The 23280-nt window shown below is 37.2% G+C and overlaps 1 protein-coding gene across 3 annotated transcripts in view; it reads left to right on the top strand.

The window, feature by feature from the left end:
- Positions 1-22376, top strand: part of CDase (neutral ceramidase) — a 46532-nt gene extending 24156 nt beyond the window's left edge. For all 3 annotated transcript variants that reach the window (XM_073961021.1, XM_073961020.1, XM_073961019.1), the window contains 8 exons: positions 15039-15252; positions 15325-15471; positions 15847-16023; positions 19947-20273; positions 20343-20552; positions 20815-21147; positions 21206-21816; positions 21876-22376. In XM_073961021.1, the coding sequence (XP_073817122.1) occupies positions 15127-15252; positions 15325-15471; positions 15847-16023; positions 19947-20273; positions 20343-20552; positions 20815-21147; positions 21206-21816; positions 21876-22059 (2115 nt within the window). In that variant the 5' untranslated portion in view covers positions 15039-15126 and the 3' untranslated portion in view covers positions 22060-22376. The remainder of the gene's footprint in view (positions 1-15038; positions 15253-15324; positions 15472-15846; positions 16024-19946; positions 20274-20342; positions 20553-20814; positions 21148-21205; positions 21817-21875) is intronic.
- Positions 22377-23280: the final 904 nt, after the last annotated feature.

Genomic DNA, 23280 nt, shown 5'->3' with positions numbered 1-23280 from the left:
AATTTTTTGAAATCGATTACTCCATTAGTGAACTTTTATTGGGGAGTAACCGAAAGGAGTGGACCGATATTAGCCATCTTCGAATTTAAGTTTGAACAAGATATTATGCGAGCAAATGTTGGACTGCAAATAATTTCAAAACGATCGTAGAACAGTTCTTAATCTGAACTTAATCGAAAATTGTGAACTTTTATGAGGGAAGAACTCCAAGAGGTTGTCCGATATAGGCACTTTTGCTAAAAGTTATGAATTTTTCTGTGTGAAAGGTTTTCGAAGGAGTAGACCAATATAGTCCATATTCGAGCTTCGAAAACAATATTATGATGTGCAAAGTTTGGACCAACATTTACTGTATGAAAAAAGACTCTACACCAAGGCATACAGAAGGTCTGCCATACAGAGTACTGTGAACAACATTTGACAACAAACATAATTGATTTTACATTATTGTGATTTTAGTTTCTTTGTATTTTAAATCACAATAATGTTTTTGACTTCAAACATAATAATCAGCTGGGCTTATTGGCCGACCTTATGTACGCCTTGGTCTACACAAAAAAAAAAAAAAATAAATAAAAATAATCCTTATATTGCAAGAATACAACTTGGCCGGGGGTTTTGAGAATTTGGGGTCATAATTGAGAGATCTACAGTAAAAGCAGTTATAACCTTGGAGGGGTGTATGAAGGAGTAGACCTAAATATTGGCACATATCTCAGAATGTATTGGATTCCTTCCCCTATCAAGAAAAATTTTATTTTGCAGTCATGATCATAATGCCTACCTGCTTATTGATGGAGAGGTGTATAAAGGAGTTGGCTTAATAATGTGATATTTTCGAGACTAGGGAAGCATTGGATTCCCATATCAAAAAAAACAAAAATTAATAAATAATGCCGTTTGTCTCAAACTGGATTAAAACGCAAAAGTTTTGGCCACCGTAGAATTTTTTAGAGTTTTTGGACTATTATGCTAGGAAGCGAATGTTTGTCCACAAAAAAACATTATATCGCTGTAAAAGGATCACAAGGGTGCCGTCATCGTGCAATCGTATGAACACCCGCACGCTTAAGGTCGTTGGATCGATTCCCCGGTCTGGCTACATCAAATTTTTAACGGTGGCAAAATACCCTTCAGTGTAATGTAGGCGACATTTCCTGAGTATTTCAGACATGTATAACTTCTCTACAAAAGTGGTGTCTTAGACACGCCGTTCGGGCTCGGCAATAAACTGTAGGTCCTATATCATTGAGCTAATATGAATCGGGGTGCACTCATTGATATGAGAGAAGTCTCCCTTGTCCCTTATGGGATGTTTGTGGAACAATTATATATATATTATTTTTAATAATACTATTATTATTTTTCTTTTTATTATTATAATTATTAATTTTAATATTATTATTATTAGTATTATTATTATTATTATTATTATTATTATTATTATTATTATTATTATTATTATTATTATTATTAATATTATTATTGTTATTGCCCTTATTTTTACTATTATTATTCGGTCAGCGAACAGTCCTTAAACTGCACTTAAGTGAAAATGTTGACCTTTGTAAAGAAGGGTGTTGTGGTGTTGTCCGATATAGACCTTCATGACGAATGTGGAAGAATTTTTACGGTGAGTAATGTTAATGCTAATTTGCATATTCAACTCATATGTTATCGCGTTCATCACTTGGTGCCGGCAGGGTTTTTGGACTTGCCCCAGAATATATTGTGCCGTCTGTCCCCGATACGACGAGGACAACCTGTTGTTAAAATTTCAAAACCATCCGAGACCTGGTCTTAATCTGCACTTTTGCTAAAAAATTTGAAATTTTGTGTGGGGGACACTATATAGCGGAGTTTTATGCAACCCCTATTTTTGATCTGATTAGTGGCAAATTTTGGGGCTGGGCATATTATTGGCTTCTGATTAAATTGCAATCGAAACATATCACATATGCAAAAATATGCAAAATGAATAAATTATGCATATGCAAAATTTATGAATTTTACATATTTTCGTATGCAACAAATATTTCAATAACATCTTCATAAATGTTTAAGTGTAATTTTTTTTCTGTTTAAAATTCTCTTCGCACAAGCCAATAAAATAGAGCAATGTATAACCACAGCTACGAACTACAAAATACCGGAAATCGAGAGGAACTGTTCTATGGGAGCTATATGAAGACGTGGACCTATACCGACAAATTTCAAGTCTAAGGTTTTATACCCCCAAACGAAGACTAAATACCAAATTTCAGTCATTTCGGTGGGATATTGAGGCCACAACCTTCAAAATATCAAGAGCTACTGTTCTATGGGAGCTATATGAAGACGTGGACCTATACCGACAAATTCCCGGTGGAAAGTTTTATACCCACAACGAAGATTAAATACCAAATTTCAGCCATTTCGGAGGGATTTTGAGGCCACAACCTTCAAAATACCGGAAATCGAGAGGTACTGTTCTATGGGAGCTATATGAAGACGTGGACCTATACCGACAAATTCCCGGTGGAAAGTTGTATACCCCCATCGAAGACTTAATACAAAATTTCAGCCATTTCGGAGAGATATTGAGGCCACAACCTTCAAAATACAGAAAATCGGGAGGTACTGTTCTATGGGAGCTATATGAAGACGTGGACCTATACCGACAAATTTCAGGTGGAAAGTTTTATACCCCCAACGAAGACTTAATACCAAATTTCAGCCATTTCGCAGGGATATTGAGGCCACAACCTTCAAAATACAGAAAATCGGGAGGTACTGTTCTATGGGAGCTATATGAAGACGTGGATCTATACCGACAAATTTCAGGTCTAAGGTTTTATACACCCAAAGAAGACTAAATACCAAATTTCAGTCATTTCAGTGGGATAATGAGGCCGCAACCTTCAAACTAGAGAAAATCGGTAGGCACCGTTCTATGGGGGCTATATGAAGAAGCGGTCGAAAGTTTTTTTACCTCCAAGGAAGACTAAATACTAAATTTCAATCATTTCGGTGGGATATTAAGGAAACAACGTTCAAAATACCGAAAATCGGGAGGTACCGTTCTATGGGGGCTATATGAAGTCGTGGACCTATACCGACAAATTTAAGATGGAAAGTTGTATACCCCCGACTTAATAATAATATATGCATTTGCATAGGATTCCGCTGTCTAGTGATCACCAATTCTAACAAATTGGCACTTTTCGTACCCATAAGTACGAATTTTCAAAACTACTTCCGTTCTACTCTCCAACAGTAGCCTTAGTACAAAATTTCAGAATTCCAGCTACATCCATTCGCCCAAATCGTAATTGTACCATTTAGTACTTTTCGTACCCATAAGTACGAGTTTTCAAAACTACTTCCATTCTACCCTCCACCTGCAGCCATAATTCAAAATTTCAGGATTCCAGCTCTATCCGCTCAACCTAAATCAAAATTGTACAAAATTTAGTACCATTTTGTACCTGTCGTACCCATACGTACGAATTTTTTCCATTCTACTCTCTAATTCAAATTTCAGGATTCCAGGTCTATCTGTTCGCCCAAATCGTAATTGTACCAAATTTAGTACCATTTAGTACTATTCGTATCCATAAGTACGAATTTTCAAAACTACTTCCGTTCTACTCTCCAACAGTAGCCTTAGTTCAAAATTTCAGGATTCCAGCTCCATCCGTTCTCCCAAATAGTAATTGTTCCAAATTTAGTACCATTTAGTACTTTTCGTACCCATAAGTACGAATTTTTAAAAATACTTCCATTCTATCCTTCAACTGTAGCCTTAATTCACAATTTCAGGATTCCTGGTCTATCCGTTCAACTTAAATCCAAATTGTACAAAATTTAGTACCATATAGTACTTGTCAAACCCATAAGTACGAATTTTCAAAACTACTTCCAATCTAATCTCTAACAGCAGCCTTAATTCAAATTTCAGGATTCCAGCTCTATCCGTTCGCCCAAATCATAATTGTACCAAGTTTAGTACCATTTAGTACTTTTCGTACCCATAAGTACGAATTTTCAAAACTACTTCCATTTTAATCTCCAACAGTAGCCTTAGTTCAAAATTTCAGGATTCCAGCTCTATCCGTTCGACCAAATTTAGTACCATTTAGTACTTTTCGTACACATGTGTACACTTTTCCTAAACCACCTCCTTATGTCAACCGTACCTTTTAACCTTGATTCTCACACCAAATTTCAACCTTTAACCTTTATCCGTTCACAAAATACGAATTGGTACAAAATTTAGTACACTTTAGTACTTTTCGTATACTTATAGTTCGAATTTCTAAAAACCTTTTAGCACATCTTTCCTACACTCCATCAGTGACCTTCATTCCAAATTTCAAAGTTCTAGCTCTACCGGTTCGCCAAATACAAACGGTACCAAACAAGTAGTCTTGAAATTCTGAAATCTTAAAGTTGAAATACAAGTACCTTTTAGTACTTTTCGTGCCCTTCCATTTCGAATTTCCAAAAACCCAGCCTTATCTGACCCCTCCGGACCAAGAGTGATCCACACCCAAAATTTCAGGATTCTAGCATCAGCCGTTTCGTCTGGGCGTTCATGAATCAATCAGTCAGTCAATCACTTTACTCTTTTATTAAAATAGATATCATAATTTACTTACTTTCATCTTGTATTTGCAAATGTATGTATGTCTGCATATCACGGTGCGCCTTAACTAATTTTAAATGGAAGGTGCTTACACCTGGGAAGTTTTTGCAGATTCTGAAACTACAATGCTCATAGATGAGAAATATCAAGAAACAAAAAAAAATCGCCGGAGGGATTTTCAAATAAATCGCGATTTAAGTTCAAATTTTTAGGGGTTATTTAGGTTTTCACGATTTTGCTTGGAAACCGCGAGTCCTATATAAATGGGCTTAAATGTTGTAGCTGTGAAAATTCTATACAAGATTGACCTTTATAATATTTTTGTAGGTTTTACCGTTGTTGAGATACATATAGAATTTCAAATCGAGACAATGCACTGAGTGTATCGCCTCCTTATAAAACAGTGACATTACTGCAATTTCCCAAATTAAACTTATATATCTTAAAAATGGTATAACCTAGGAAAAAATAAATCATCCAATCTTGTAGAGAATTTTCACAGCTTCAAATTGTATGTTTCGTACGAAGGGACCGAATTTATTTGTTGCTTCAAATGTGGTACATGTATATTTTTTGTGCTGTACCCACCCACTGTGCGTAATAAGCCACAAAAAACGTGACTATAGACATGTGCACAGAAAATCGAAATATATTCAAATGAATCATATTGAAAAAATTGAAAATTATAATTGAACAACATAATAAGTAAATGTAGATTGCGAATTAAAGAAAATTCTGATATGCGGAAAAAGGAAGTAAACTGATATACAACATGGGAATGTAAACAATATTACTTTTATACAATACAGTGGAGTTTCAGAAAAAAATCATTAAATTCTTTAACAATAATTTTTAAGAATTCAAAAAATAATAGGAAGAGGGCATGTTTAATAAATGTTAGTTCCATAACTAATTAATATGTCTAACACGGTTGTTGTTTATTAACAGAAGGTAGAAAATAATAAAAATTCAAAAGAACCCAGAAAACAATCGGAATTCTTTATATGGTTGTAAGCTTTTGCTTTTATTTATGTGAATTAACTTTAGTTAAATATCTGCTATGCCTTTAGCATACTAATTGTTGTGTGGTGCTCTGTTCGTTGGTTCTGCCTTCTAACCATCCAGATTTAGTTAACACGTCGTTAGGTCGGTCGATCGATCGATCGATCGGTCGGTCACCACCAACAACAAATGCCCTCTTGCTTGCCTGCCTGTATGCGGCAACGTAATGACATTGAAAGTGAATCTGACTGATATGCTTTGGTTTTTTGAAATGTGTTTTTAAGTTGTGTTATGCGACGAACAAATTAATAAGGCAAGTGAATGAGTGAGTGACTGACTGGAAAAATTTACTCTGATCATGGGTTATATTGCAAAAAAACTGTGGTCTGTTTAAGATTCAGTTGCAAGCGAACCACATTTTTTTCTTGGTTTCGAAATTAAGCAGTTTGTCTTACCAAAGGTTACAAAATACAGAAGCCGGTACCATGAATATGTTAAATTGAAGTTGTATGGCATGAATCTGTAATAAAATTTAATTGAAGTGATAACTGCACAACAAGTTGTAATGGATGATTATACAAGGGCGTTCATCAACACCTGGTATATAACAATGCTAATAATTCTCGGAACTTATGGCTAATACGACAAATGTCCAAAATGGGGTATGCAACTCCTAAGCATGCCACCGACGAAATGAGATATTTTAAATACATTTTCTTCTATGAACAAAAAACATACTTATTTACTTACTAATTTTATGTTAAGAGAAAACTGTCATAAATATGGAAAGAATAATCTGTACATATTTTATGCATGTGCATGTGTACTTTTTTTATCGCCATTAAGTATAGAAAAATGTTTATAAAACAAAGACATTCCTCCTCATATGACGCACCACCAGCCTCGGATCTACTTAGTTACAAAGAAACTAAGTCCATTGTGTGATAAAATGTTCAAAATTATTTATGAACGGACAAAAGGTCAACCAACAATCCACTCTACGTGTAGTTGACAATAAAAACAAAAACGATAAATGACTGTTGGGTTTCTAATTTCTTTAAGATAATGAAAAATGTGCTCTGCTTTTTATGAAAATGGTATTTAACAAAAAAAAAAAGTATTTAAGTACTTTCAGTTCATTGAAACCATTTCTGATATCACCAAAAAATTAAAACAAAGAACATTTCGGATATCTTTTTTAATGTCTTGGAGCCATTAAATATAATTATTTTCTGAAAATATACATAAATCCTCATATAGAATAAATTATGTATGGAAAAATACAGATTATTAAAAAAAAGAAAAAAATCTTGGGAGAAAAAAATTAGTCATTCCTAAATATACTGAATTCCATTGCAACTGTGACAGTGACAGTGTATGAAACGGATTGAGAAATATTTATATTGGCGTAAATATTTCGAAATATAAAAGTCTATAGATAAACCAAATGCATATTTAGTCCCAATTTACATTAGGCGAGTTTACTTGCGGCAAGTTTCAGTTTGTAGGAGAGACACGTAAGGTGTATGGAAGTGGAAAAACAGGCAATTCCTTTTATATTTTTCGTTTTTGACATTATTTCCGATGTTTTGAAAACAAAACTTGACGAAACAGAATTGTTTGTATAAACGTAAGAGGCAAGTTTAAAAGAGAACGAGAAAACTTGCCGCAAGTAAACTCGCCTAATGTAAATCGGGACTTATAGAAGGTAGAAGTGACAATTGGGTTTTCAAAATGTAATAGGGTCCACTCATGAAATTTTAAACTTCGAAATTTGCTACCATAAAATACTCCCTTTCATACTAAACGTGTAATAACAATGACCAACGACAGCTCTCAATGATTTATATTTACATTTGGATTCCAATTTATTATATTTTAGAGGATTTTCAAAATGTATTTATGTTTTTCCTGAGAAAATTTTAAGAACGACCCTATTATTCAATATTTTCTTTGACATTTTTGTAAATTTGTTAGTTATTGTAACTCATCCATCTACCTTCTATAAATGTGCCTTGGATAAGCCTTACAAATAATTTTTAAATAAATCGCGGCCAAAATTCACATTTTTAGGGGTTTTGAAGGTTTTGCTTGGAAACCGCAAGTCCTATCGAAATTGGATTGGAGAAAATATTGTGGCTGTGAAAATTCTCTACACGATTGACCTTTATGATAATATTTTCGTAAGTTTTACCATTTTTGAGACGTAAAAGTTCAAATTGGGACAAATTAACTGACTGTATCGTCCCTTTTAAAACAATGTCATGACTGTAATTTCCCAACCTAAACTTATATACATATCTCAAAAATTATACGACCTAGGAAAAAATTGCAACATTCAAGCTTGTAGAAAATCTTCACAGCTATAAGATTTTCTCTAGTACCATTTCGATAAGACTTACCGTTTTCAAACAAATCGTGAAAACTTAACAAAAAACCTAAAAATGTGACCTGAACTTCTATATCTTAAAAATGGTTAAACCTATGCAAATGTCATTGAGGTCAATCTTTTAGAGAATTTTCACAGCTACAATATTTTCTCCTATATCATTTCGATAGGACTTGCGATTTCCAAGGAAAATCGTGAGAAACTAAAAATGTGAACTTTGAAGGCGATTTATTTAAATTTTATTTATCTCCCGCGATTTTTTCTTGTTTTCAGATTTTTCTCATCTATGAGAAAATCTGAAAATGTAGTATATTGTTCTGCTCTTCTAAAGTAAGCCTTTCCAATTTGTCGCGGAGTTTCTTATCCCTACCTCCCACACAAAATATTAAGCAAATGCGCACTTTGAGGTTATGTACCTAATAGTTCTAATTATACCCTACACCACTATGTGGGGAGGGTATTATAAGTTGGTTTTGGTCAAAAAGTTTGTAACGCATCGAAATAATGGTCGTAGACCCATACTTATATATACCGAAATGAATGTCTCGACGAGCTGATTCGATCTGGCTATGTTTGTCCGTCCGTCTGTCCATCTAAACCTTGTAATCACGCTACAGGTCGCAATTTTGATCGGATCGTCGCCAAATTTTGGGTGTTGTTGAGGATCCCGGAGGGGAAGAAGCCTAATGATTTTGGTGAAGCATGATTGATTTTGGATATCGCAATAGTCGGTGATGCATCCCTTTTTCCGATTTTTTTGTAATCCGCTACAGGTCGCAATTTTGATCGGATCGTCACGATTTTTTTGGGAGTTGATGCGGGTCCCTCAGAGGAAGAAGCCTATTAAGTTTGGTGATAGTCGGATAATATTCAGCAGTCGGAATAAGCAAAAATCTTATGTGGAAAAAAGTCAACGTTTATTCTTATGCGAAAATCTCCTGCTAGAAGCATTCCAAAAGGAAAGCCCACCAATGAAAGAAGAAAAGATCTCCTTTATATTGATGCAAAGTATGTTGGCGTAAGTGGACAAACAACCGAGAAATCGCAAAAGTCAGTATTATATCCAATTTTCCCATTTTTTGTAATCACGCTATTGGTTGACATTCTGATCGGGTAGAAATTTTGGGGGTAGATGGGGCCCCCCAGATTTAGAAGCCTATTGATTTTGGTGATATTCGGATAATATTTAGGGGTCGGAATGGGGAAAAACTCATGTGGAGACAAATTCAAAGTTTTATTCTTTGTGAATATATCGACTTCTAGAAGGGGTATACCAACGTCAAAGCCTGTCAATGGAAGAAGAAAAAATATTACCTTTACATTGGTGTAAAGTAGGTTGGCGAAGGTGGTCAAACAAGGGTGATACCACACTAGTCGGTAATGCATCCAATTCTTCCATTTTTTGCAATCATGCTACAGGTCGTAATTTTGATCGGATGGTCACGAAATTTTGGTTGCTTATGGGGATCCCAGAGAGAAAGAGGCATATTATGGATGGTGGTAGTCGGATTATATTCCCTAAAAGAAATGTTTACCAGTGAAAACTTTATACACAAGTGTAGTGGTGTAGGGTTCACATGGTCGGCCCCGTCCCGACTATAGCCTCTGCTCACATGTTTTATGTTGTACTCGGTGTATAATTTTTTCGGGGGCAAGTCCATATATATATATTCTTGATAATGGCAGAAAGGTTCCCAAAGACCGTAAACCTTCCAAGAATGTCTATATGGGACAACATCTTCGGGTGCCTACCTCACATAAGTTCAACATTTTCGCAGTGCAGTTTAAGGACTGTTCCAGAATCCGAAATTTTTACCGAAGGTACTACTCCTGTTTACAACGATGCATTGTTTTTCATGAGCAAATCCTTGTTTTCTGACATAATGATCTATCAGAGTTTAAGGCCTGCTATCGAATTGTTTTTTTATACCCTACACCCCTATGTGGGGAGGGTAAACCTTGTAATCACGCTACAGGTCGAAATTTTATTGCGATCGTCAACAAATTTTGTGTGTTCATGAAGGTCCGGGAGGGGATGGTGATGGTCGGATAATATTCAGGGGTCGGAATGGACAAAAAACTTATTTGGAGAGAAAAAAGTCAACGATTTATTTCAAAGCAAAACCTGCTAATGAAAGTAGAAAATATCACCTATGCAACGATGTAACGTATGTTGTCATAGGTGGTCAAACAACGAAGATATGGCAATAGCCGCTAATAGAACACAACTTTTCATTTTTGCGATTTTAATAATAATGTCGAATATCACAGCTTTGGTTGGGGACCTTCCAAAAGCAAAGTCTGACTATTAAGGTAGAAAATACCATCTTTACAATGATGTAAAGTAGTTTGGCGTAGGTGGCCAAATAACGGAGAAATCGTAATTGGCGGTAATACATCCCATTTTTTTAATTTTTTTGTAATCACGCTACACGTCGCAATTTTGATTGGATCGTCACGAAATGTTGGGGGTTAATGGGGGGGGGGCCTATAGAGAAAGAAGCCAATTGATTTTGGTAATTTTCGAATATTAATCAGGGGTCGGAATTTGAAAAAAAAACTTATTTGGAGAAAATGCCAAAGCGAATATCTCTCTTCTGTAAGAGGTATATCGAAAGCAAGGAAAGTAGAAAATATCACCTTTACAACGATGTGAAGTAGGCTGTCACAGGTGGTCAAACAACAGAGATTTTTAATCCATACTTTGTATAGCGTAAACTTTCTACCAGAGTAATATGAGGTTCAAATATGGTTTCAATAGGTCCACTCCTTCGGGACCTCCCACACAAAATTTCGGAAAAGTTCAGTTTAGGGCCATCTCTCGAATAGCTTTGATTTTTGTTTTAGCAACTTGTATTCACTGCCCTCCATATGACGGTACAAGCTTCATCAGGGGCAAGTCCATACTTCCTGAGAAAATAGCATGAAAGTTGCAAAAAACCCCTATGGCACTGTGTGAGGTGGTTGGAGCGCAAGATAACTCTCGAACGGATCTGCCGATTTGGTCCAAAATATGGCCTTAGTAATATTTTCTTCAAACATAGTTTAAGTGTGAAGATAAGCCATATCGGTCTACTCCTTCAGGTACCTCCCCCACAAAAGTTCGAAAAATTGTTCGTACGGTAACTCTTGAAAGGAGTGGCCGAATTGGTCTATACTTTACACATCCTAATATATCTACCCGATATAGATCAGGTTTAAATATGGACTATATTTGTCCACTCCATCCGGTACCTCCCACACAAAATTTCGGATAAGTTCACTTTATGACCTAATATCGAATCACTTTGATTTTTGTTGAAGCAACTTGCATTCGCTGCCTCAATTACGATGGTAAAAGTTTTTTAGGGGCAAGTCCATACTTCTTGAGCAAACAGCCCGTATAGTGTAAACACCCCTTATGGCTCCATATGTTGTGGCTGGAGATCCACTTCCATAACGGTCAATGTCGATCCATTCCTTTTAGTATCTCCTCCGCAAAACTTTTAATTTTTAATCCTAATCAACATTTTTGTCGGTTTAAACGCCCAAAATTTTTAAAACCCCCTAAATACATAAGTATTTTGGAAAAAAATTGTTTCAATGGTCCAATTATCTCCTTGTTTCAATGAAGGTAGAATGGTGCAATAAATAAGGTGTAAGTGACAATTATATGGTTTTGAACTTTTTTTATAAACCAAATTGTCAGAATTTATTCGGATGTGCCCTTAATAATCCTAATTTATAAATACATTTCTAATCTGCTTTATACAGTGCCGCATAAGAAAGCTATGAACGTATCAAATTATGTCTAAAGTAAAATCATGGCACAATTACCAAAGTAATGGTATCGTAAAATTTTGAATATGTTATGTCAAAATTTTCTTTATGTTGTTGGTAAATTACAACAAAAACATTTTTTTATAAAAGGGATTTGACTTTTCATATTCGAACAGTTGGTGTGATGCCACTACCTGGGTAACTGAGTCATGAGTAAAATTAAGTTTTAAGTGTAGCGGCCCGTTTATTCAACATTATTAGTAATTATTATTTTTATTATATGACAACATAATTTCATTTAATTTTTGTTAACATCATTTGTACATGTATATGTTAACGTCAGTTTACATTTTAATGTTAAATATCCAATGTTACGTTACATTAGTATCTTTTGTTACAGAACCTTAAAACGATTTCACTCGAAGGAGCATCTCTAACTTTCTCTATTTCTCAATATATATGCTTCTTCTTACTTTTAACGAACAAGTTATTATCATTGTTATTGTATTGCTCTCGTCAATACTTTCGTGTTCTCTCGTACCATAAAACTTAACGACAAATCGATTTATGTATATCTTACTCTTTTGCTCAATTATACTCAAATACTCAATAACTATGCAAATTATATATGATTGCAACTAATTACGACTCAATATGTTTTAACTTTCATACCAATATTTGCAATATTTGTAGTAGATAAGTTCTAACCAATGTAAATGATTTTAATGATGTCCAGCTGGTCATAGAAATGATTCAAATTCTTTCTATTGTGATCGAGCTGCAGAACAATAAAGTTGGTAAACTTAACTGCCTTTGTTTTATTTGGAAAACGAATAAACAAATAAATAAAATTATTCGCTAAGACTTTGGAAGCCTAAAGGCTACAATAGCAAGCGAAACTGAGGACGAATACTGCATTGCGACTTATTCATGTCCCAGTATAAATAATAAAACTAATAAAAACCAATAAACCCAAAACTTAAGGGAAGTATTTCCAATATTTGGATATTTCTCCCCTTACATAAGTTTAAAATTTAAATCTTTCCATTCATATACTGTACATTTTTATGAACTATGTTTGAACGACCCTAGTATTAAAGTCATGATAGAACAGTATAAGGTAACAGCAATACCCAGCTTACTGAACTGTAATGTTAGTGTCAAATTCCATACGACATTTTATATAATTTTTTCTATGTTCGATTTATATTAAGGATATACATTAGGGCTATAACCAAAAAAATACCATCACATAACCGTGTAGAGCATGGAAAACTATTATGAAATACGGTGTAAATTTTTCTCTATCGCGAAAAAAGTTTCCGCACCAAATGCATTGCAGTTCAGTAATGAATTTTTTAATTTTATCTGTTATAACAACATATTTGCTTTTCATTAAAACTTTTATTTTTTTGTAATCTAATTTAAAATCATTATCAAACCGTTCTGGACCAATTTGTTCTCAAATCGCGCCATTTCGGAGCATATTAGGAACTTTTGACACTATTGCAATTTTTGGTTTTTCTTTACAAACTCGTGAATTTTATGTTTATATTTTTTGTACCTATCGGACAAGAGAACATGGGGTCATTTGCAACGAATTTGCGAAAGTTACAGGCTGTTTTCAGCTTTTTGGGCGTAAACACTTTAATGCGACCAATATGTGCCCCATCAAAATAATGGTTTTAGGATCCAAATATTTTTAAATTAAGTTCGAAGATGGGTCATATCGATTGAATCCTTCGAGTTTTTCCTTCATGGAAGTTCAATACTTTTGGATAAAATGTCAGGAACCATACTGACACAAAATATATTGTTGAACCAACAATATATATTTTCAGATTTTTAAAATACAGCATTTTGTTCTTAGAATATGATTGCTCCTACAATATGTCTTCTCTGCGTGTACCCTTATCTTCCTTAAAACACTTAGTCGAATCACAAGGTCGCATGATAACTCTTGGAGGAAGTAACCGATTTGACCCATACTTTGCACATCGTAAAATTTCCACTCCTTCGGGTACCTCCCACACAAAATTTCGGATAAGTTCAGATTTGGACCTGCTCTCGGATCGCTTTGATTTTTGTTGCAACAACTTGTATTCATTGCCCCCCATACGACGGTACAACTTTCATCAGGGGCAAGTCCATACTTCCTGAGAAAATATCCTGAAAGATGCAAAAAGCCCCTATAACACCGTGTGTAGTGGATGGAGCGCAAGATAACTCTAGAACGGATCTGCCAATTGGGTCCAAAATTTGGCCTTCGTAATATTTTGCCCAAACATAGTTTAAATTCGAAGATAAGCCATATCGGTCCACTCCTTCAGGTACCTCCCCCACAAAAGTTCAAAAATGTTCGGAAAAATTGTGCGCACGATAATTCTTTGCACAACCTAATATATCTACCAGATATAGATCGGGTTCGAATATGGACTATATTTGTCTACTTCTTCAGGTACCTCTCGAGTCACTTTGATTTTTGTTGAAGCGATTTGCATTCGCTACCTCCACTACGACGGTAAAAGTTTTTTCAGGCGCAAGTCCATATTTCATAGGAAAACTGCCCGAAAGGTGTAAAAAATCCCTATGTCACCATATGTGGCTGTCGGAGAGCACAATAACTCTCGAACTGTTCAACCGATTTGGTCCAACATTTGGTCTTGGTCATATTATATCCAAACTTAGTTTCATGGGGCAATACCGGTCCACAACTTCCGGTACTCTCCCCAATATTTAAAAAAATGTCTCTCCTCCTTATATTTTGTCAAAATTTAGTTTAACTTCTAAAATGGCCTGTCGGCAAAGCCGACTGACACTTTTTTACTTGTCTTTACTTTTTGTAGATTACTTTTTTGAATTCTGATGCTTGATCCTAATGATTTCCACTGTCATGTCCATTGTCATGCCATTCAGGATCCTTCATCTTTGTCTGAGATATTTTTAACCTCTGATGGTGTTAGATACAAGCAGTTCCACTGTCTTCTCTTGAATGGACCGCTCTACAAACTTAAAAAATCGAGAAGTTATTTATAACGAATACATTTATGTCTATAGTTGTACACTGTCAACTATAGTTTTACACTGTGCCACACCGCTGTGCTTTTGACAACCACGTAAACATTCAATAACAAAACTTAACAAAATTGCGACAATTTTCAGGGTATTCAACTTTAAAATGACATCCAAATAAATACATCTACTTGCTATACGGAAACTTTATGTTTTACTAAAAGTATTTGTTTTTTTTTCTATTTCCAGTTTAAACATCGTATTCTAAGGGGATAACGGTAATGTTGTATTAAACGTCGTAACATTTACACAACATCAACGTACGTAGGAGAACAACATGAATTTCAAATCGCTTAGTTTTTGCGGTTTGTTGTTGGTGGCGTTATGCTGTCATTCATCTGCCGCCTATCAAATCGGTTTAGGCCGTGCAGATTGTACCGGTCCACCAGTTGAAATAAATTTTGTAAGTAGTTTCTCGAAAAAAAGTTAATCTTGTTTTGGGCATTTTGTAATTTTTGTGGAATTGTTTTTGCAGATGGGTTATGCGAATCTTAAACAGGTTGGTCGCGGTTTACATTTGCGACAATTCGCTCGTGCTTTTGTTGTTGAGGACAATAACAGAAAACGTATGGCCTATGTTTCGGTTGATGCCGGTATGATGGGTTATGGTGTTAAGAGGGAGGTGAGTAGAGAATTTAAACACAAAAATGTTATCAAATATTGGCCAAGTGGAGAACATCATTTGGCCATGAGCTAAAAAAATATTTGCACAGTACCGAGATATCTCGCAGTGTTTTCAATTTCATTTTCATGTTAGTCTCATATCAAGAAAAAAATGTTATTTTTCTAACAAACAATAATTTGAAATAGAAAAAATGTTATTGGCTACTGTTTACTGATTAAACGGCAGATAAAATAGCAACATGTTCTAATTACATTGAAAAAAGTTTATTACTCATTTGATATTAAAAAATTACATTACATCTAAATATTTTAAAAATATAAAATGCATCTTGTTCATTTTATTTTCTCTCTCTCTCTCTCTGCCCCACAATAGGTTATTAAACGTTTGCAAACACGCTATGGAGATGTTTACAACAACGATAACGTCATCATCAGTGGAACCCATACACACGGTGCTCCTGGCGGTTTCCTCATGCATTTGCTTTATGATATTTCTATTTTGGGTTTTGTTCCCCAAACATTTGAAGCATTGGCCAATGGAATTTATTTGGTAAGTTCAATTTTCGGACACCAAATCTTATCCTATAAGTTGTTATACAAAAAAAAATTATCAGTTTGCCGACGGGGATCGAGCACCGGCCTGTGCGTATTGAAACCTTTATCTATGGACATATCGAATACCGGAATACAACCAAAATCTATTTTCCCAAGAATTATGTATTTAGAGGGGTTTCAGAATTTTGTGTCTCTTTTTGGTCGTAGGACTAGCCGAAGAGATACCTGAAGAAATGGACGAAGATTACCGATTTTGGAAGTGGGTCTTATTTTAGAAATCTCCCTCTCGATAGATATTGCGTCCACCAGTCATTTCTGGACCATAATGTCAGGAAGCATGGACTATCTATGATATATAATATGATGTAAACAGGATCACAAGGAGTATCTTAGGTAGAAAATTCTAAAAGATCCTCGAACAGACAGACCCTAACTGCAGTTAAACAGAAATGTTGAACTTTTGAGAGGGAAATACTCTAAAGAGTTGCCCAATTTCGAGATATTACGCTTACCGTTACAGCAAACATTTCTGGAACCTTCGGTTGGGGGGTTGGGGGTACCTGATGCAGTGAATCGATAAGGCTCATCTTCGAACTATATCTAAGTTTCGAAGAAATGTTACGATATACAAAGCTTGGAGCAATGCAGTATCCGATCCGAAAGTTGTCGTGCACACCAGCCACCAGATTTTGGGCATTCTTGCCTGGCTGCAGCAATTTCCAGACATTGGGCACGATGGGTGGCTAGCCACAAGTTGGGAACGTTTGTGATATACAGAACTCCATGCTCATCTAGTTTTTTCAACATTACCATGGAGTTTTTGTCTGGGTCGCACTCTTCAGAAGATTTGACACACATTAGTACTACGTCATATTAGATTTTTGATCTAATGTGACGTAGTTCTCTCCACTTCAGCCTGTCACTCTTGGACTGCTCTCCTAATTCTCGATTAAAATAACTTAAGTACCTCTTCGGATCAGCCAGCGTAAAGTCGCGTGTGACCGTGACTGAGGTCCTATTTTCCTTCTTTGCACGGTTCGATAATTACTTAATCGTTCTCCACTATTCACTTGTTTCGGCTCCAATGATGCAACTTTTCGGATGATTTAGCAATTTGTACCGCTTGTGCTCATCGACCAACCAGTTAACTACCACATCACAGGGGTCGGCCATTTCTTAGAAGCAGTCCTTTTTGCTACTCGAAGGTGAACTCTCCGAAACAAGGCCTTTAAGATTTATCATAATTGACGAAAGTGCGGTGTTCAGAAGTGATGAAGCCGACCTCCCGGCTGATTGAGACGATTATAGGAATTTAATCTGACCCAAGAGCAACAACTTTTTACCAGACAATCCCACGGCAGCGGGCTCTTTCGTACCGGATTGACCCGGAACAACACAAAATCATCGTTCTGGTCAGCGGCTGCCACCTAAGTGTTTGTATTTGTTTCGTTTTTCTGTGTTGGGAGCAGCATGTCCCGGAATGCCTGATCCGATTTTTTTTTTGACGTGCCGGGACGGAAGAAAAACCCAGGACCAATCTGTGCTCAGTTTGTCACATCCGCATCTTCACCCAAATCCAACCTTCGGTGAGATGCAACAGATGACAGGAGTGGGTGCATCTAAGGTGTTGCTCTGGACTTGTCCACGTGAGGGACTACGACAGGGACTGTGTTGCTGCATGCTGCGTGAACACAGTCCCCAGTGAATCGTCGTCGGATTACGAAACTCCCTCGTCGTCTGACACCGAACCTCCCCCGCAGTCCCCTCGACAACAACCGCACACGCAGCCTTTAACACCAGCCGTTGTTGTCCCAATCCCAGAGAATGCATCCTTTTTGCAATTTAATTGCAATGGACTCCGAGGTAAGATCGAGAAAATAGTAGATTTCATGAGTCGAAAGAACATCAAGGTCACTGCGGTGCAAGAAACCAAGCTCAACAACAACTGTAGCTTAGAACATTGTGATGGTTACAATGTGCTAAGGAAAGGATTAGCTTTCCTATTGCACCAGTCTGTCCAATACAGACCTATCTCGATTGAGCCTGTCTCTAATGACCCGTACATGGAATGTATGGGGGTAGCAGTCAGGTGTGGAACTGCCGAGATAGAGTTGCTGAACGTATACATCCCGCCGAGAAATAGTTGTATCTCAGATTACGTGCCTAACATTAGCCCGCTTTTGGAAGGTCATAATCGTCTGGTCCTGGGGGACTTTAATGCGCATCATGAGATGTGGCATTCGGCCCTCGGAACCGACCAGAGATGTACAGCGCTGGCTGAGCAGATTGACAGCTCTACGTTTTTCACGGTCAATGAGGACGCCTCTACCAGAATTAGAGGAGAGTGTCACAGCTCGCCAGACATAACCATCGTGTCACCTGGTCTGACACATGACGTTACCTGGCAACCCGTCATTTCACTTGGATCAGACCATCTCCCCATAATTGTCTCCATTAGCAGACTACCCGATTTCATTACCTCTGAACGCCGCACATTCGTCAATCATAAGAATTGATTGGCTGGGTTTCAGAGAGTTCACCAATCACCGCTTCAGAGAATTGCCCAATCCTTCTGATGTTCGGGTAGCGGAAAGGACGTTCCGAGACATCATCACAGCTGCAGCCGCTTGCCATAACCCTGCTGGTCGAATACCCGAAGTAAGACCAAACTCCCCAGCAGAGGCAACGGGATAAGCAAATGAGCGTGATGAGCTTCGCCGAACCAATCCCAATAACCCCAGAGTCAGGGAGCTGACACTGGAAGTTGACACCGCGAGCATAAGCGGAAAAAGTGGTTAAATCATCTGAAGAGTTGCAACATGGGAGCCGGTATAGGTGAATTGTGGGCAACGGTTAAGTCACTCTCGAACCCTGGAAGAAGGGAAGATAGGACCTTAGTCACGTTTGGCGACGTTAAGTTGACTGACCCGAAGAGGTGCGCAAGTTATTTCAATCGACAGTTTGTCGAGCACCCCGAGAGTGACATGGCGAAGATAAGAGTATTACGTCGCATTAGATCTTTTCCTGCCGAGGAGGAACCACCACAGTTTACAATGGATGATGTTGCCAATGCCATCGGGAACGCTAAATCATCCAAAGCGTTGGGCCCTGGTGGAATCTCCATGGTAATGCTGAAGCAGCTGGATGAGCCGGGAGTGGAGTATCTCACTAAAGTTCTCAACTTGTCGCTATCCACCCTCATTGTTCCCGAAGTCTGGAAAATGGGCAGGGTGGTCCCACTACGGAAGCCCGGCAAGGATGCCACCAAAAGTGAATTGTACAGGCCGATTTCACTTTTGTCGCCCGTAGCAAAGACCCTTGAGGCCTTAGTCCTCCCCAGTATCAGAAATAGCTATCAAGTTGCCGATCATCAGCATGGATTCCGTAAGCAGCACAGCACGACAACTGCGCTGCACGCCATTACCACACATATTTGTCAAGGACTAAACCAGAGACGGCCGTGCGGTAGAACAGTGATAGTGGCGCTTGACTTATCAAAAGCCTTTGATACAGTCAGGCACTCCACGCTTTTTGAGGACATTGAGCAGACAACCCTCCGGCCAAGCTTGAAACGTTGGATAGTGAATTATATGTGTGGACGCCAGTCGTACGTGGAATTCAGGAACAAGAAGTCCAAACCTCGTAGAGTGAAACAGGGAGTTCCCCAAGGTCGAAGGTTATTTCGCAGACGAAGGGCGGAATTGGGTTCTTTGTAGAAGAAGGTAGATTAGGAACACGAGATCATATCCGTGGTATCGGTTCTTTGTAGAAGAAGATAGACTAGGCACACGAGGTATTTAATATATGTACTTTAAAGGTTTTAGTTAGATTTTTATTCGGATATTGAGTAAAGTGCTAGGCCCAAACGAACTACCTGCATATTACAATAAAAATTACTTATTTCTTCTTCCCTTCCAGAGTATCAAACGTGCCACCGAAAATATGGTCGAAGGCAGAATCTATCTTTCACGCACCACGGTATTGAATGCCAATATAAATCGTTCCCCCACCTCTTACTTGCGTAATCCAGCTGAGGAGAGAGCCCAATATGAACACGATGTTGATAAGGAATTGACACAACTGCGTTTTGTCGATCGTGAGGAGAATATTTTGGGTGCCTTCAATTGGTATGCTGTACATCCAACATCCATGAATAATACCAACAAATTGGTATCCAGTGATAATATGGGTTATGCTTCATTGGTTTTGGAAAAGGAATATAATGCCAATAAGGTTCCAGGAAAGGTAAGAGTTAAAAGTGTTTTATGAGATGTTTTACTTTCTTTAATATAAGTGTGTATTTTTATTTTTCAGGGTAAATTTGTTGGGGCTTTCTGTTCGGCAAATTTGGGCGATGTTTCACCCAATATAATGGGTCCCAAATGTTCCTTGAGTGGCAATCCCTGTGATATATTGACGTCGAAATGCCCCGCCAATGAAGGTGAATGCTTTGCTTCGGGTCCCGGTCATGATATGTTCGAGAGTACAAAAATTATTGGTGAACGTTTGGCCGAGGGTGCATTGGTAAGTTGATGGTTGGAATTTAAGAGATGGCTCAATGGGATCGTTACGATTCCATCTAAGTTTGTACACAAACCTTGAATTGTTTGTGTTGCCCAACTAAGAGATTTTGGGAACAAAAAGTCACTCATCAATTTCTGGATGTTAATGAAAATTGTTTTCTAAGATTTTCCTCCATAAACTATGTGGTTTCCCAATATCACTAGCAGCGTTTAATTCTCAAGCAAATTCCCTTCAAAATATGACAAGTTTTATGTTCTTCCAGCGTCTACTAAATGAAGCCAGCCAAGAGGACTATAATGGCCGCGAGGTTACCGGTGAAATCGGTTGTATCCATCACTTCGTTGATATGCCCAATTACAATGGTACCACTTATAATCCCATGACCAGAAAAATTGATAAGATTCGTGGCTGTCAACCGGCTATGGGTTACAGTTTTGCCGCAGGTACTACCGATGGTCCTGGCGCATTTGGTTTTGAGCAAGGTACATTGACCGACAATCCAATGTGGAATTTGGTACGTGATTTCATTGTTCCACCCACCCAGGAGGATATTGCCTGTCATTCACCTAAGCCAATTCTATTGGCCACCGGTAGAGTAAGTTCAAAAATTAAATTTTATCCCAATCTCAATAATCTAATGTTCACTTTTTTAGGCAACCTTCCCCTACGAATGGCAACCTAAGATTGTACCCACCCAATTATGTCGTCTTGGCGATGTATTAATACCTGCTGTACCCGGAGAATTTACCACCATGGCCGGCAGACGTTTACGCAACAAGGTAAGCGCTGTAGGTTCTGCTACAGTCGCCACAACTTTCGATGTCATCTTGGCTGGTCTATCCAATGTCTACTCCAGTTATATTACCACACCCGAGGAATATCAGGCTCAACGTTATGAGGCAGCTTCCACAATTTTCGGTCCCAACACCCACACCATTTATATGGATGTTTTTGAACGTTTAACCAGGGCCTTGCTAAAAGGTGAAACAGTCGAACCTGGACCCCAGCCACCATATATGAATGATCGTATGTTGTCCATGAATACCGGTGTCATTTTCGATGGTCATCCTTTGGATAAAGACTTTGGTTACGTTAAACAACAACCATTGAAACACTACAAAATCAATGATACTGTCCATGTAACATTTGTGGCCGGAAATCCTCGAAACAACCTGTTCCATGAGAAAACATATTTAACTGTTGAAAGGAAAATCAATGAAGAACGTTGGAAGGTGGTACACACAGATGCCAGTTGGGATACCAGGTAATACTGCAAATAAAATCAAAACCGAGGAAATTACTAAATTGCACTTCTCTTCACAGATTCATTTGGGAACGCACCCATTTAATTTTGGGCTTCAGTGATGCCCATATCCAATGGAAAATCGGTCCCAACACCTTGCCCGGCGAATATCGCATACGTCATTTTGGCAGCTACAAATACATTTTGGGTGGCATCTTCCCCTACGAAGGCCAGACACAATCCTTTACGATAACGGAAGATTAAGGCTAGGAGTTCTGTCTGCGTAAGGCATCGCAAGCTCTTGAGAAGTGTTTTGTTAATTTTGTTGTTTGGTCTAGTCATAGACTGTCTTGCATCAGGGTGTAAATAGTTCTAAAATAAATCAATCCATAATGAATTTGCCATCTACGTTGGCCATTACAAAAATTCCTATAAACTAATTTTTTGGTATTAATATAAAGTGTGTAATATCACAATTCACATGACACCATTTATGTGTATTTTATTGTATTTTTATATATAAAATACTTATTAAAAAGCTTTATTTTTATAAATAAATTTAATATTTATAATTTAAAAAATATGTTTTGTTTTATATGAATAGCAATTACTTTTGGAAATGGTAAAACCGGCAAAAGTAGTAAAAAGTTTATAAAAGTAGTAAAAGTTTATAAAACAAAACACACTCTGAATATTGGTACATGGAACGTGCGAAGTCTTTATGAATTTGGAAAGTTTGCTAATACCGTGAATGAAATGAATAAATTGAAAATCGATATTTTAGGAGTCTGCGAAACCTGGTGGCCTGACAGTGGAGACTTTGTCTCTGAAAATGTTAAAATGTTTTATTCAGGAAATATGTATAAAAATCACAGAAACGGAGTTGGAGTTATTGTTAAAAAACTTATAGCAAAATGTGTATCAGGCTTTATTCCCAAATCTGATAGAACAATGCTTATACAATTGGAAGCAAGACCACTAAAAATTAATATTATACAAGTATATGCACCTACCGCTGATAAAAGCAAAGAAAAAGTCGAAAAGTTTTACGAAGATATTAAATACTTAATGAACATGACTAAACACCATGAAATAACAATAGTTCAAGGCGACTTTAATGCTAAGGTGGGCCAAGATATAGTGCCCGGGATTACGGGAAAACATGGCCTAGGAGAGAGAAATGAAAGAGGCAGCAGAATGATCCAATTCTGCCAGGAACATAACATGAAAATTACAAACACAATGTTCTCCCTTCCCCCTAGAAGACTGTATACCTGGAAGTCACCCCAGGATAGACCAACAAACATAGTGAGGAATCAAATCGATTATATATTAATTAACAAACGCTATTATTCTTTTGTAACAAAAACCTCTACGTATCCAGGAGCGGACGTCCCATCCGATCATGTATTACTGATGACAAAGCTACAAACAAAGCTAAGGACAAACATGAAGAAAAAATACGTAAGAGAATTAACGTTGAGA

This window comes from Musca autumnalis, unplaced genomic scaffold, assembly GCF_047663935.1.
Source record: "Musca autumnalis isolate F117 unplaced genomic scaffold, ASM4766393v1 scaffold_1, whole genome shotgun sequence".
NCBI classification, from domain to species: domain Eukaryota; kingdom Metazoa; phylum Arthropoda; class Insecta; order Diptera; family Muscidae; genus Musca; species Musca autumnalis.
This window is presented reverse-complemented; position numbering and strand designations above follow the sequence as displayed.